The sequence below is a fragment of the Argiope bruennichi genome, chromosome X2, assembly GCF_947563725.1.
Source record: "Argiope bruennichi chromosome X2, qqArgBrue1.1, whole genome shotgun sequence".
Taxonomy (NCBI): domain Eukaryota; kingdom Metazoa; phylum Arthropoda; class Arachnida; order Araneae; family Araneidae; genus Argiope; species Argiope bruennichi.
The window spans coordinates 107891200-107906873 of record NC_079163.1 but is presented as its reverse complement, the minus strand read 5'-3'; the positions used below and the strand labels follow the sequence as shown (position 1 = coordinate 107906873).

At 26.9% G+C, this 15674-nt stretch overlaps 1 protein-coding gene across 3 annotated transcripts in view; it reads right to left on the bottom strand.

Moving 5' to 3' along the window:
• Positions 1-15674, bottom strand: part of LOC129960247 (chloride channel protein C-like) — a 42643-nt gene that overhangs the window by 24641 nt on the left and 2328 nt on the right. Inside the window, exons 1-7 of one of the 3 annotated variants that reach the window (XM_056073518.1) lie at positions 8846-8883; positions 8197-8346; positions 7400-7576; positions 5781-5920; positions 4106-4235; positions 3081-3161; positions 925-1100 (exon numbers count right to left, since the gene is read on the bottom strand). In XM_056073518.1, the coding sequence (XP_055929493.1) occupies positions 925-1100; positions 3081-3161; positions 4106-4235; positions 5781-5920; positions 7400-7576; positions 8197-8232 (740 nt within the window). In that variant the 5' untranslated portion in view covers positions 8233-8346; positions 8846-8883. Of the gene's footprint in view, positions 1-924; positions 1101-3080; positions 3162-4105; positions 4236-5780; positions 5921-7399; positions 7577-8196; positions 8347-8845; positions 8904-15674 lie in introns of those variants that run through there. The other 2 variants (XM_056073519.1, XM_056073520.1) reach the window with 2 other exon arrangements.

The following is a 15674-nucleotide window of genomic DNA, read 5'->3' as shown; positions in this document are numbered from 1 at the left end:
TTGACGTATCCCCTTCTCCTGTATTCCTTTTACATAGAAAGTCCAACATCAGTGATGATCTGACAGGCAGTCTTGTATGTTTTCTCATATTACTTAGATTTATTATCTATGTAAAAAACGAGAAATACACAGCAAACGGATTTTGAGGAACTTCTCTAACCCATTCAGCAAAATCAGTATTCATATTTTTATCCATCCAATCTGCATTAAATTGCATTTTCAGCAGCTCATTGTTTTAAAAAATTCTCTAACCTACTCCGAATAAACTCACATTTTTTTAAATAATAATAATAAACCATTCAACAAGTTTACGTGTGAGTGACAAACACATCCGCGATGTTTCCGCAGATTGAATGTTGTTATTCCAGCCAAAGAAATTTATTCTGTTTTCTCACGCGGTTATATCAGTCACGGTCATCCTCATTAGCTGCAACCCGGGAATGTCGTGGAAAGAAAACAACTGTCTCTGAAATCAAAATTAGGCTGATATATACAGAAAAAACAGGGAAAAGAGAAAAAAAAAAGGGCGAGTTTCGGCGATAACGCTGCCGTTTCATTTTTGATGGTAAGGCTCCGATCTTTTACTTTTTGCAATGTTCAGAGATCAGCATATTTTAGATTGGAAAAAAAAGAAACTTAAATGTCCCTGTATTTTCCCGGTTTTTATGAAAACTATCAAATTTCCCTGTTGTTTAGATGATTTTAAATTCCTTTTCCCGTTTCTCCCGGTGCCGTGCAATCCTGTCTAATGGATTATCAAAAGGCAGAGATGACATAACATACAAAATGATTGTTTTGTAAATACATACTTCTTTGTTACAGTTTTTGAACAACCAGAAACTAATATTTTAACCATAAAATTACAGAATAAAAAACTATACACAATCTCAGTAATTTCAAAAAATGTCTCAAAAGTTATTGTACCCTAGGTGAATCATTGGTCCTTCAGGTCCAACAGGCATTCCACTTGAAACAGCAAATACACACGATATGAATTTGATAACTAATGTTTTGACATTAAATATGTGACGCACAATTGTACCGTTCAAGTAAGCAATTATTTCAGGCAATCCAGAACCAGCAGCACTTGGACGCAGAAGCTGAAGTATATAACAAGAAATTCATATATATAGTACAACTTTCTATTTATTAGATTAAAAATAAATACTCAACAACGTCTATAATACAGATTGAGTTAGAGTTTTTTTAAAGTTCATATATCATGGTTAAGAGTGTTGATGGAGTTTATATATATATATTTCTAATTAAAAAATTTCTAAATTCGGAGGGCTTATCCCAACTTTAGATAGAAACATTTGTTTCAGTAATGCAAATTTACTTAATTTATAAAAACTGTTGTAAGCAAATAGTTGTTCAGTAGAATATCATTCAATCATCGTGACTTGAATGATATTTGCTACTCATGCATACTGTTTTCCACTTTGACAGGCCAACACTTACATTTCTGACTTAATAATAAAAAATAAAAAAAATTGAGAAACTGAACATTTAAAGCATCATAGAGAAGAAATGTAATTCCGAACAAGAGAAAAAAAATACCCTTTGCTTTAATTTTGTGCATGAAATCCAGGCCTTTCTAGAAAATGGTGCACTTCAACAATAAGGAGTATTTTAACATTCTAATGATTTATGATGCATGTAATTGTGATGCAGCTGTACAGGTAAATGTCGAAAATGTTAAATTTGGACAAGTTTTGTAAACACTTCAATTAATGTATTTGACCATTTTTTGAAATTTAATGAATGCATTATTATTTTCCGATACCGCTCTTTTAATAACTAACTGTGGTAAGTGCATTGTCCCCGAAATATACAATGAACGATTTATTCAAACATAAGTCAAAGGTATGAAAAAGTAAATTTATTAAGTATGAAAAAGTAAGTAAAATAAGTCTAAGTCAGTACATTTTCCTTCTGATAATTTTGTAAATCTTATAATTAGACACATAAAACATTATGTGTGCATTGACGAATGCAAGAAAAAATTTTATTAATCGATGCTTTACATTGTAAAGGTTGTACAAGAAATTGATTTTTAAATTTTTTTACTATTCACCTTATTTAACGGAACTTTGGAAGTATATATTTAAGTGCAATATTTCAGGATATAAATGCTTGTTCCACTTCTTTGAGACATTGCCTAAGGTGCAATGGGCTATATTTTAATGTTAGTTTATTTCCATTGCACGCACGTAAGTGCTCACACACACACATACCGGGGCATCCGAGAAGAGTGCTTTCTATTCTTTTATTGCTCTCTTCGTTCTCGGTGGTCAAACACATACAATTTTTTGAATATCATAGAAATATTTTCCTTCTTGTCGAAAGATATTTCTTGATGGATTTTTTTTTTTTTTTGAAATTTTTTTTAGGTTTTGTGAGTCATTTTGTGCATATTTATGTAATATGTGCATATATATGTTGTTTGGAAGTGTTGAGACATCTTTTAAAGAGTTCTGCAGTAAATGCAAATTATAAAATTTCATTTATTTGAAGTTTTTACGTATTTTTTAAAAATCCTCACCAGATAGTATTTAAGTAGGATCCTAGGCATGAATATTTTACAGACATGCTGCATGAAACACTAACAAACTGCAATCATAAAGAGAAAGCTTGAGAGTCTCGCTTACAAATTTTAAGCTTCCAAAATGAAACTTCTTAGTCAGTCAGCAACTCTAATTGGGTTTAAGATGCTATACAGTAAGGAAGTTTTACCTCAAAACATTAAAGTTATAATTAGATTTTGAAAGTTATGGGAAAGAAACTAAAGAACTGCACAATTCACGAGTTAAAACAACTTTTATAATTGAAATCAAGTAAAAGTCCATCCACTTTTAAAATAATACACAGCATTAAAGAGAATTTATTTTAAAGAAGTGGATAAAATAAACTTATTACAGATTTACCAATTTGTAATATTAATTCCCTGACACCTTAATCTTATCTTTCAAGTATCTGAAAACACTAAGAAAAGCATACAACACTTTATTGTTTCCACTGCAACTAAAATAATTGACTATATTCCTTTAACATAATTTTTCTATAAGAAATCTACTCACTACTACAGATGAAGAGCTGATGAAGACAAATAATAAACTGATAGCAATGACCCACAGCCAAGCATGCATAAAATTATCTTCCTATTAAAAATTTCAATAGCATTAAAATCTCAAAATTGATAACATCTATGACATAATATAAAATAGAATTTTCCAATAATATAATACATTAATTTATACTTACATTTTAAAAGACTCGATTATTAGAGGACTGTATTTATTAGGTGAATAGGATTTAGGATGATGTCTACAGTGAATAGGATTTAGGATGATGTCTATTTTCAAAATTCACCTTAATTTATCATTTGAAAATAGCAATAGATTTTGAATGAAAAGTAAAATCTGGATTTAAGAGGTCATATTGCTACTCCATGAAAAGATTTACAGAGAGCATACTGTAAAAGGATTTTCACTGATTATAAAGATTTAACAATTTACTATATATATATATATATATATATATATATATATATATTATAAGGAAAGAAAGGAAATAAAATAAATCAAGAAGATTAAAAATTAAAAAAGTTAGAAATAAAAAAAATGTTAAAAATATCACAATTAATGAATGCTATTAGTTAACCAAAAAATGAACTAATGATTCAAGTTACATCAAACATCAAAAATGTCTCTATAGACTTTACTTTTATATTTTAAACCTTAAAAAGTAAAAAATATAAATATAATAAAAAGTTAAATATAATAAAATTAATAAAAAGTAAATAATAATATAATTAATATATGAAATAAAAATTCAGGGAATTATCATGCTCATTATCTAAAAGTTTACTTTAATAGCTAATTAAAACATGTAACTACTCATTATGTTTTTCTGATTTCTATTAAAATTCATTTATATTTATATTAAATTTTACAGAATATTATTGTCCTTAAAAATAATATTTAACTTATTTCTTAAACCAAATATTATTTATTGCTGCATAAATCTGATAAGAAGCTTTTTCAAAAATATTCAATGAAGTATAAGACTAATAAAAAAAAAAAGAAGAAGAAAAGAGACTTACTTCAATATATTCCCTAGCCTTTTCCCATTTTAAATCTGCAAGCAATTCAATGAACTGATGTAGAAAAAAACCAAGGACACCTACAAGAAATCCTATCAGACCCATCATTACCCAGTGGTCCCAATCCATTCTGCAATTTAGTTATTATTTTTTTAAAAAATAGTACCTACAATCTTCAAGAACAAAAAATTCTAATAATGATTTTCCGACTCATTTATACAAGAAGATTCTACACTGTTTTGATTTTAGATAAAATCGTTAAAATATTCTTTGATATTTTGCCATGAAGTTTTCAAGACACAGCTAAACTGTCAACTTTAACCCTTTGTGTACATTTTATGTACCAGAACACCATACATTTGTTCTAATTTATTTGTCTCAATTATTTTGTAATACTAATTGCCTTAAATTATCTCAATATCATGTAGGAGTATATATCATGAATAACATGAAACAAATGATTTTTTTTGATAAAATCTACTACTTTTGCATGCCCCTAAAATTAAATGTATTTAAAATGCAAAATTTTTTTCAAATAAATATTCAACCAAGGAGTTAAAAAGAATTTATGATTATTGATCACTAACTAGTCATAATTAATGTATCAAAATCTTATGTATGATAATATTAGAAATTATTGAAGACAACAAATGTTAATATAAGTAAAGGAAAAATTTTAAAAATAAATGATGGAAAATTAGATTTACATGCTTCAATCTCAAAATATGAAAGATGTTCAACTGGAAAATATGGGGAATTGTAATGCTTTGCTTAATATTGATGCAATAATTAACTTCATGTGTTTCTTCATTGCACACAGTTTAAGAAGAAATGTTTGAATTTAATCTATATTTTAAGTTACAAAATATACAATAATTCTTATAATGAGTTTTATTTTTATATTTTGTATTAAACTTTTGTTCTTAAAATGTCAGTTAGGCACAAAAAAAATCCTTCATACATCATTAGCAAGTCTTGTTTAATATAAGTTCTTTCTATATAATAGCTTCATTTTAAAATTTCTAAGAATAAACACACAAGAAGAAAATAGCTTCATTTTTAAATGTGTAAAATAAGATTTCTTTCTTTCTTTCTTTTTTTTTTTTTTTTTTGCACATTATATATTTTAAATAATCAGAATAATTTACTGATTCTACAGGTAATTCAGTTTTCCAAATTGACAGATCAAAATAAAAACTCTTTGTAAGAAAGATAAAAAAAATTATAGATGAGTCAGAATTTTTATAAGCGATGCATGAGTGCAATGTTAATCTGAATGAATATATTTAACCTTTGATTTTGGTTCAAACCAAGTATACTACAAATGTACAAGCAAAATTTTTAATTAATTATTCAAAAAAATTAAAGCATCTTAAACAACAACAAATAAATTTATTCATTAAATCATCTCATTACATAGATGCTGTTTTCTATTTGTACAATATCACTTTAGAACAACTTATTTTTTAAAAAAGTTATGGTGCATATATAATCAAAACTATATAAAACACAAAATATGAGATATATATAATAAAAATTTTAACTTTTCCCCAATTAAATTTCATAAATTGTAAAGTTTGCCTACTGACTTCAAAATTTATATATTATTATAAATGAAATAAAACACAGATAAAAAAAATAAAAGATAACATAAATAAAAGGAATACTTCAGGACCTTGCTGGCTGTTGATGCAGCCATTGCTTGTACACTTTACTATGAGGAGGTAAATAATCTAAGCTTTCATATTCACTGAGGAGTTTTTTTTCTGCATCAGTATATTTGTGGTTTACAAAAGCACTTTCAAGATCTCTTCCCTAAAAATGAATATTTCTCATCTTCTCATTTATACAAATATGCAACAAATATTTTTGTGAATATAAAACAAATTAGAGGAAATAAATTAATAAATGTTAAAATTTCTTTTAAAAAAATTCCTGAATTCCAGAAATTCTCCTAATTTAGAGGATTAAAAATTTTACCTATAAATATCTATTTGATTTTTAAAGGCAATAAAATAAATTCAATATTAAAGCAAATTTAAAGGAAGTTAAATGATTAATACATCAAATTTATTAAAAAAATAAAGACAATTATAGCATGCCACAAATATATGCAGATTTAAAGATAATCTAATCCATTCCTAATGCAAATTCATCATTCAAACTTATATTGATTTTCCATTAAGTCTATATACTTTTCAAGGTATGTAGGTATTGACAGTCAATGGATATTGATATAAATCTAGCAATTTTATAAATCATCAAACTTATTAGTCATTATTACTTTAATATATAATCTATTATAAGATAAATCAGTCATGGATATTTCTAATTGAATATTAGATTAAAGAGCCAACCTTATAACTATTATTTCTCAATAATCTTTGCTTCAAGATCTGCAAGAAGTAAATGCACGAATAGTAGTTACTGCTGTGGTACACTTCAGATTACAAAAAACACCAATATTTTCTTTCTTTTCATAAATATTAAACAAATAAATATTAAAAATCTATAACTTGCAAATAATAAAGTAACTTAAAAAGGTTGCATATTTGTGAATTTAATTATTTTTTTTACAGATTTTAATTTTTTTCTGTTCTTTAAATAAATTTATAGTTAAGCTCTTTAGAAAGCTTATAAGTAGTATACTTTGCTTCACCTCAGTTAATGGAGATCTTTCTAAAATGACAAATAAGTGATAACTATAAGAAAAGTTCAATGTTACAAAAAAATAATTTTCTGACATGTTCATAACTTTTTAACAAACAGATACTCTGAATATATCTACCATTAAAGAAAATAATTATTTTAATATGGCAACATCTGTAAAATTAGCAGATTATATTCAAAGATGGGAATAAAAATTCTGCTCTTATTTTATTGTTTTCTCCTCAATAGTATAAATTAAAGATTCTCAGTATAAAATTCAATGATAAACAAACTAATTCATTATCATGGGAATATATAATTTTTTTTATTAAGTGCAAATTAAATTCCTTCTACACACTAATATAATATAGTTCAGTTACTAATTTATTTTATTTCTCCTCACAAAAGGCAGATTTATGAATGTTGCTTTGATATTCAGCAAGTCATTTAAACATATCTTTAGGTCACTCTGAAATTTTATCTATATTAAATAAAAAGTTATACAAAAAACTTTAGGAGTTATTATTTTAAATAATAATATAAAAATTGTAAGATCTTTAGCCAGAAAATGGACAGCCAAAGTTGTCTTTAATGGATAAATTAAGAAACATTCTAATCATTAAAAACATAGGTTTTAAATAATACTTTTTCAAAAAAGTTATGTTGCACATTGTCATTTTCTGGTAATGGTGATCCATAATCCCCAGGAACATTTTCAATAAATTGCAAAATTCTTTCAGCACCTGTAGCATCCAGTCTTACATTCTGAGATAAATTCATCTCTACTCTTTCAGGGGAATTTGATTCCATAATATATACTGACTGGAAAGTAAGAAAAAAAATTACAAGAAATTTATTTTTTCCAGGAATTTTATGATTAAAATGTTATAAATATATATTAATTAGTGCAATTATTTTTCAGAAATATTTAGTAATAATTTATCTAACAAATAAGTCTTCAATGATAAATAAATAAAAATTGGTGATAGTAAATTCAATGAGCAACATATATTCCCTATGTGATTAAAAAAAAGTAGAGGAAATTTTTAAAAATAAAAGATAAATTTACTATTTTTTCAGTCATATGGATTGCTTTGTAATGCTATGACTGGGCTGTATGTGCTTATCATACAGCTACACAACTTGATATAGAAATTACTTTTATATAATAAAAAAAGATAGTTGTAGTGATTCTGTACTTTTAAAACTTTTATGCCATATTAACACAAAGATATTTGATGTATGGATTTTATTCCTTCTATCTACATGTACACAATAGGTCTTTAAAAGAATAAATTAAGGATTGCAGTCTGTAATCCAGCAAATATAATATGGTTTAGCACAGCTCAACTAACATTCTGCTTCAAAGGGTCACAAGGATATTTTGGGAAAGATCCCGCAGCATTAAAATGTAGTCAAATGACATTTAAACAGTATCCTACCTTTGAAACTTTTACCATATCAACAGAAGAATACATAATTCCAAAAAATTTAATGTGAATCAAACTTATAACATACAGCAGATCCTTGATGAAATCTGGTCTGAATCCTCCAACCTTGAAACTAAAACTCTATTACCAGGCCAACACAGCCTAAAAATATGATAAGCAGACAATGTTTTACTATCAGAAAAATAAATGTCCTTCCTATGAAAATATGTCAATCCGTCCCTGAAAATTGCTTATAATTTTTATTATTTTTTATAGAAAATATTAAGTTTTAAGTACTCTATTGCATTTAAAATAAAGAAATCTTTAAGATTATACCAAAAAAACAGAAATTTTTAAAATTTGAGCAAGTTAAAAATTATTTCTATTACAATCTTCAGTTGCTCAAAATGTATGCTAATTTAGCTATATAAATCAATAAAAAAAATACCGATGCCGTCAATCAAACACTGTTGTATGGCAAAAATAAAAAAAAATATGTATGAAAATATATATAAATAAACGAAGTTGAAATATTTTTGAAGCCCAAAGAAAAAACATTGAATATAAAAATGAATTCCGAAATTTCCCAGTTCATTTTCTTCCTGAATGACAATTACAAATGAATACGAGAAAGGTTTCGAAATATAGGATATATGTTTACATTTTTAAATTTAAAGCGCTGGCTGGACTAACTCGTTGCCTATAACAACAAACACGCCTTCCAAAATTGTGAGTTGTTTTCCTCCTGTTCAATAAATTCAACTAGAATGAAACCGCCTAATTTTCATCGTAGTTAGTTATACAGATCATAGATCTTTCCATTTTTAGACTTGAAGGTCACAATAAATGTCATTTAGCCTTTTCTCAGTGCATAAATTATGATTCGGATTCTAAAGATGTATTTGTGCCTAGTGAGATTCGTACATAAATCAAATCACTCACTCGTATACAACGTTTAACAATAACAAAGCAAAGAAAATATTATTTGTAATCTTTCACATAATACTCATAATGGGTAAAGGTTAAATTCCCATTTTTCGATACACATTTTTTGTGATTATTTCGAAGAAAATTACGATTTTCAACTGGAATCGTTAGGTTAACAACTTCATTTTCCGTTTGTTGACAGATACTTATTTTGTTCGTAATTTTTCTGTTAGCCTGTCAATTGTCACTCTTATATCTAAAGACTAGCGAATCCATCACAAGCCGTACTTTTCGGAAGTATGAATGCTTGAGAGGGCACTCAGAATAAGCTCTGTCGTTTGCTGTTCATTTCAGGATCTTGAGATGTCAACCTTTTTGGGTCCAAACATATGCTTTCTTCACCTTCTCCATGGTTTGCTGTTTAATTTTAAAAAAAATTATTTAGGAGATTATGGGTTAATTTACATTACAGATACAAGATAAAAAATCAAGTTAACTAAATAAGTTTGAGATGAGACATGGTAATCTTTATTTATTTATCTTATTCTTCTAAAATCTTTAATCTTATTACTTGCATTTTTTTTTATTATTATCATTATTTTCAGAGCGTCTATGATATTTTTAAAAATACAATGAGTGAATTTAAAAATAATAATTTCAATATAAGTAATGAAGTCTTCTTATATTCTTAGGTTTCAAGAAGGTTTTAATGAAACAGCTATTCATTAAATAATATTTAATGTTGTGCATTAATTTAAATCTTATCCATTAAATTTGTACTTGTTTTAAAATGTTATTTAATTTATGAACGCTTACAAAAGATTCATTATTATTAATTCTCTTAACTTCTTCTGATCGACACTCATAAATTTATGCATTTTTATTTTATGTCAATTAATATTGATCTAATTGTTAGTGCTGAAGTTAGACATTAATTAGTAATATCTTAATCTAAAATAGGAATAATTTAAATTATTGCTGAAAGACATAGTTGTTGAAATTTTTAAGAATTTTCTTCGAATTATTTTTTAAAGATTTTTTTTTAATTCCAAATTTGCCTAAACAGTAAAAGAAATTCAACAAACGAAAAGAGAAAGCTAATACCTCACTTATATAATCATAAATTCTTTTTCGTTATAAGCATTCAATTCGGTTAGCGTACCATTAATTTTGAAGAGGTTCGTTATCATTTATGTAAATATTTATTATGTTTAATGATAATTGTTGTTTTTTTTTCCTTATCAGGAGTTCCTTTTTAGTTCATAGAACCTCTTTTGGAAAGAGTGTGTGCTGTTGGTCTCAAAAAAAAAAAAAAAACTCATTGCTCTGAAAATGAAATGGGTCGTTCTAAATTAGTTTGTTTAAAATTGAGGTTGTGATGTTTGGAAATTCTTGATCTATTACATTATGTGTAAATACAACTCAAACTCAGTTTAACTTTTCCAAACACTTGATTTTTTTATGAACATCGCTTGAGAAGGAAGAAAAATATTTTCTTAAAGTCCGAATTAAACTTTCTAATACATTTAGTGCAACAGAATGCATTCAGGGCATTAGTTCGCAATTACGTTTATGGCAAATTTTATTATTGAATTGTTTGAAAATTCAACTTATGTGCTTCCCATCTATTAGATATGGATATTGTTTTGTGCAGTGGTGTAAATAATAATTCGCCACATTCTAAATTTATTCTGCACGGAAAATTTTATTACTTTTGCAATCACCTGTCTTGAGTAGGTAGTACAACCAACACACTCAAGTTCAAACGTAAATTAAATTATCCATATCATATGAGGATAAAAAATTTATTTTCAAATAATGAATTATACATTCAAATAAATTGTATATCCATTTCAAATAAACAATTTTCTGAATGATTTCAATTATGTTTCTTGAATTATTATTGAAATTTTTTACGACAAAATACGACACCCCCCTCTTAAAGTATTTCTCAAAATTATCTAATTTTTTCTAAAAAAGGCAGCTCAAGATTATTATGGTTTTATATCTTCTCTTTTTATCTTGAAGTACAGTATATCATGATAATTATTATTTAATGCTATGTATTTTTCCGATTGTGGTCCGATTCCGGAACGTGTTCCGATTCTTTCTTTTTTCATCACTCGATATTAGTAATCTTTGTGTCGATTAAGTATGATTCTTCTGAAATATAGTTTATAGTAAAAAATGACGTGAAAAAAATAAATAAAAAATGTATGTCTTAAAAGTGCTTTGATTTGGATCATCCTCTTTTTGACCTCCTTTTTCCTCCAAATGATCCTATTACAGATCCCAAGATAAGATATTTAAGATAATATAGTTAACGATTGCTCTGCAACAATCGCAAACTTGAATATTGAAAGGGAACTTTCCATCAGATCCCTATATAAAAGTTTTCGATCGATGTTTTAATGGCCAAGTTTTGACAAGGACGAATATAATTATTTAATATATATTGTATTGATAATGCATACAATCATATTATGCAATAAATATTTAATATTGCAAGAAGATTAAATAGTTGATAAACAATGATATTGCTTTGCAATCGGCAAACAAGTTATTTTTATTCTTTCGTGCATTACATTATATGCATTCAATAATCCCTAATCAGTGGCGGATTTTGATAATATGAGGTCACAGGAGCTGGAATATTTTGAGGCCCCTCCTCAGTGAATTCTATTGATGATAAGAAAGTAGGATGGATAAAATTTAAATTTTCAACTTTATCTTCATGTTTATTTTGTGATATCGTTATATAATTGAAAGGCAATACCTAATGTATTAATAGCTTTATATATATATATACATATATATACTTAAAAGCAACAGTCATGAAGTTCGTTAATGACTTTTATTCTTCATAATTTCTAGGAAATAGTTCAATTTTTATATCAAGATTACTTGCCCAAACTCTGGTGAGCACATTGTCGCGCACGAATTTGAAGGCAGAAAATAGGAAAGAAAAGCCGTGGCAAAGTATTCTGAACTTATGAAGTTTTAGAAAAGAGTTTACTATCGCTAATTCCGCAAGAAAAATAACAGCTTGTACAAATACAGTGAAATTAGAACATGATCGATTAAGAAATTATTACATTATATATCTTTGCTCAGTTTCTTCATCTTGGATACATATGTATATAATCGAACAGATAAAAATAAGATATAATTCTTAACTGCCCTTCATTTTTATTTTTTAAACTACACTTTTTTAAAAAAATAAAGTGATAGTGATTTCCTTTGATCTTTGTGTCCTTCTAAATCGTTGGACACATCAACGTACAAGTACTCGAATTTTATATGAAATAGGAACAAAAATTTAAAAAATTTCCTTAATAAATATATCATTTTCATTTTTCTTTATTTAATTTTTTAAAAATGGAAACTTATTCAATTTAATCAACGTGAGTAGTCACCCCGAGACTTTCTAGTATACTCTCTACTAAAGATCCCTCTAAAGTCCCCCTCTCCTCAAAAAATCGTGGATTTGGGCAAGGCCATGAACACCACAAATGCTAAAATCTTTATTTTCAGATGCCCGCACATGAGAGTTTTATATTTTATAATATAATGAATAACTGAACTGAAATAGAATGCCCTTTTTTGCCCCTGCGTTGTGAATACCCCTTTTTTCAACCTACTGAGAAAAAAAAATTAACACCGAATTACAGTTTTAATATCAAGACCAAATGCCAAATTATACTCATCGAAGTCGTTTCTATCGAGTTTAATACAATCAGAAATACAGATCAACAGATGTTAAATTCTTTGAAAGATTTAATTCTAAATGCAATAAGTATTTACATTTTAAATGCTTATTTTGTGTACTAAATTTTATTCATCAAACTATTTACGTTTAGTAGTTTTCGTGTTCATTTGTTCTCGGACAGGCAGACAGATAGATTTAAGTCAATAGATTTCGTTAAAATTTGATAATCTACAGATTCGATGAGGACCATGCATCAAATTTCAGCCATATAGCTCAAGGCGTTTTTAAGTTATCTTATTATTCATATAAACAAACATAATTCCCAAACTGTCCTTTACGAATTTAGGGAAGTCTGAGATGTTGTGATTTGTCTAAATGATGGGTTCGAATTTTTTTGACGATGAAAATATTTTCTCTTGATGTATTTCATTATAAGAGAAAATAAAATTGGTTTGAGTTCATAAATTGCTAAATGTTTAATGAATCATAATAATTTTATTATAAACAGAGGAGTGCTAAAGGAAAATTTTATATTCTTTCTGCTCGAGCTAAAATAAACACTGTCAACTTCCTATAACCTGAAGACGGAATAGTATTTTCTACACTTTAAAGTATTTTCTGATAAAGAAAATAAAGGTAAATAAATATTTTTTGAAAGAAAATTATAGAAATATTAATGCCAAATAAATAAAATTAAATTTTAGAGAGATGTAGAAAAGCGCATATTGAATTAGTTTAAATTGATACTTTTGATAGATAATAGAAGAAATGAAAAAAAAAATGAGAATAAAATTTTGTAAACATAGAAAAATATATAGAAAAACAGCAAAATATGAATTTTCCTGCTTTTAATTGGGATAATTTGTGTATAATTTTTCGACCATTTTAAATAAATAAGCAAGACTCACACTATTCTGCATATGATTCTATTTTACACAAGAAAACCATTTCTTTCGAATTTTATAGCAAATTAGCTTTTACTAGATTTAAATGACTTTCCTACAAATAAGCTTTCCCTAGATTTAAATTTAGAAAAAACTAAACAAAAGCAACAAAAGAATTTTTTTTTTTACTTAAATATTAATTTACCATTTGTACCTTGTTGTATTTAGATTCTTTCTACTAATTAAAAAAAATGTGCGTTATTATTCTCACTAATTTAAGTGATTTGACGTTAAATGAACAACGAAATTGAACTACCCGGCTCTGAAAGAGAAGTGTCCGGTTTGAGCAATGATGTCACTTTTTGAAAAAAAAAAAAAAAAAAAAAACGGAATCTTTTTAATACCGGCAATTCTTTATCTAGCAGAAAAGAAAAATAGGACTGTAGCAGCAGAACTCGATAATTAATTTAAATGATTATTACTCAAAATTCAGTTAAACAAAAGACCAATCAATATTTATTTTACGCCAGTAGTTTAAAAGATAATAGCCGCCTTTGGTGGCAGTGGTTCACGCACAATACAAATAGTAATAATTTAGCTACGTGAACTGTATTTTACCACACAAAAAAAATTAAAAAATATTTTAAGCATTACTGCACAATAAATATAAACTGACATAATCGGTGGGCTGCGTTATAGTTTTATTTTTCGAAAACTTTCGAAATGAGTGTAGTAGGGGTAGAGAAGCATCACTGATGACTTATCTATCATAATCTTTCATGTGAAATATAAATTGGCGAAATCGAACCAGTAGCTGAGGCTCGGTGTTTTTTTAATGTTTTCCCTTATTATTTTAAATAGATTGTTGATTTAATAATATAGTTTACCTGTCACGTTTATAGCTTAGAAACGTCTTGAATACGGCTTTCGAAATTATTTATGATCAGTTTTTTACTATTTACATCAGTATTTCTCTCACCCTAACATTTCATTTAGTTGTTTTTTAATCAATCATTTCCTTTCTTACGTACATTTTCTTTAAAGAAAAAGTAAAAGGAGAAATTCTGCGATTCGGACCGAAGAAGAGACTGTGAACAGTTAAATTTGCCATCAACTCAGCATTATGATATTTATCAAAATAGATGTTGATGCCCCTATAGATTTTAAGACACGAGGCGACCGCCTTCACCGCCTGTGCGGAAAACCGTCACTGTTCCTTATTAGCTTTTGTTCAATCATTTAAAAGACAATTCATATCAAGTTTTAGTCTTATCCAGACAAAACTTTTAGTACTCATATCCTTGTATTTATATAATCCTTGATTAATCGAAAAAATCTGTTATCTGAGGAAATGATGCTGCAGTCTAAAAATGATCAAATTTATGAGTATCATTACATCAACAAACAAAAAGATTTTAATAATAGATTAGAATAATAAACATTTAAGGCAAAAAAATTTCTTTTTACAGCTCGCTACGAAGTGTTTTATGGGGAGCTCAACATATTGTCCATCACTTTTCCTTATATTCTTGTGCCTTAACTGTCTTTCAAAAACCGATTTAACCCTTTCTAGGGCCGTGGGAAATATGCTTCCCACCAAATTTATCAATCTTTGTATGAAATTATGTAGGTTGGCATAAGTTCTGACACATTTTTTAGAAAGACAGAAACTTAGATGCTTCAGTTCTTTATCTCACACAAAATGATGTGTCTTGATTTGTTACTTAATTATTAATTAATCAAATTAAATTTATCTAATAAGCTAAATGAATCCCTTTTCTTATTCTAATTTCAAGCCTAAAAATATTTTAACATAATACGACTAGGAAAAAAATGGCCCTTTAAAGGGTTAAGGATTTGTTATTATTTTTCATTTTTTATCCTTTAATTTTTTTAACATTTTTTTTTTTCAAAAAAAAAAAAAAAAACGGGCTGAAAAACGAAACGGATTATGAAATATTACATCTAAT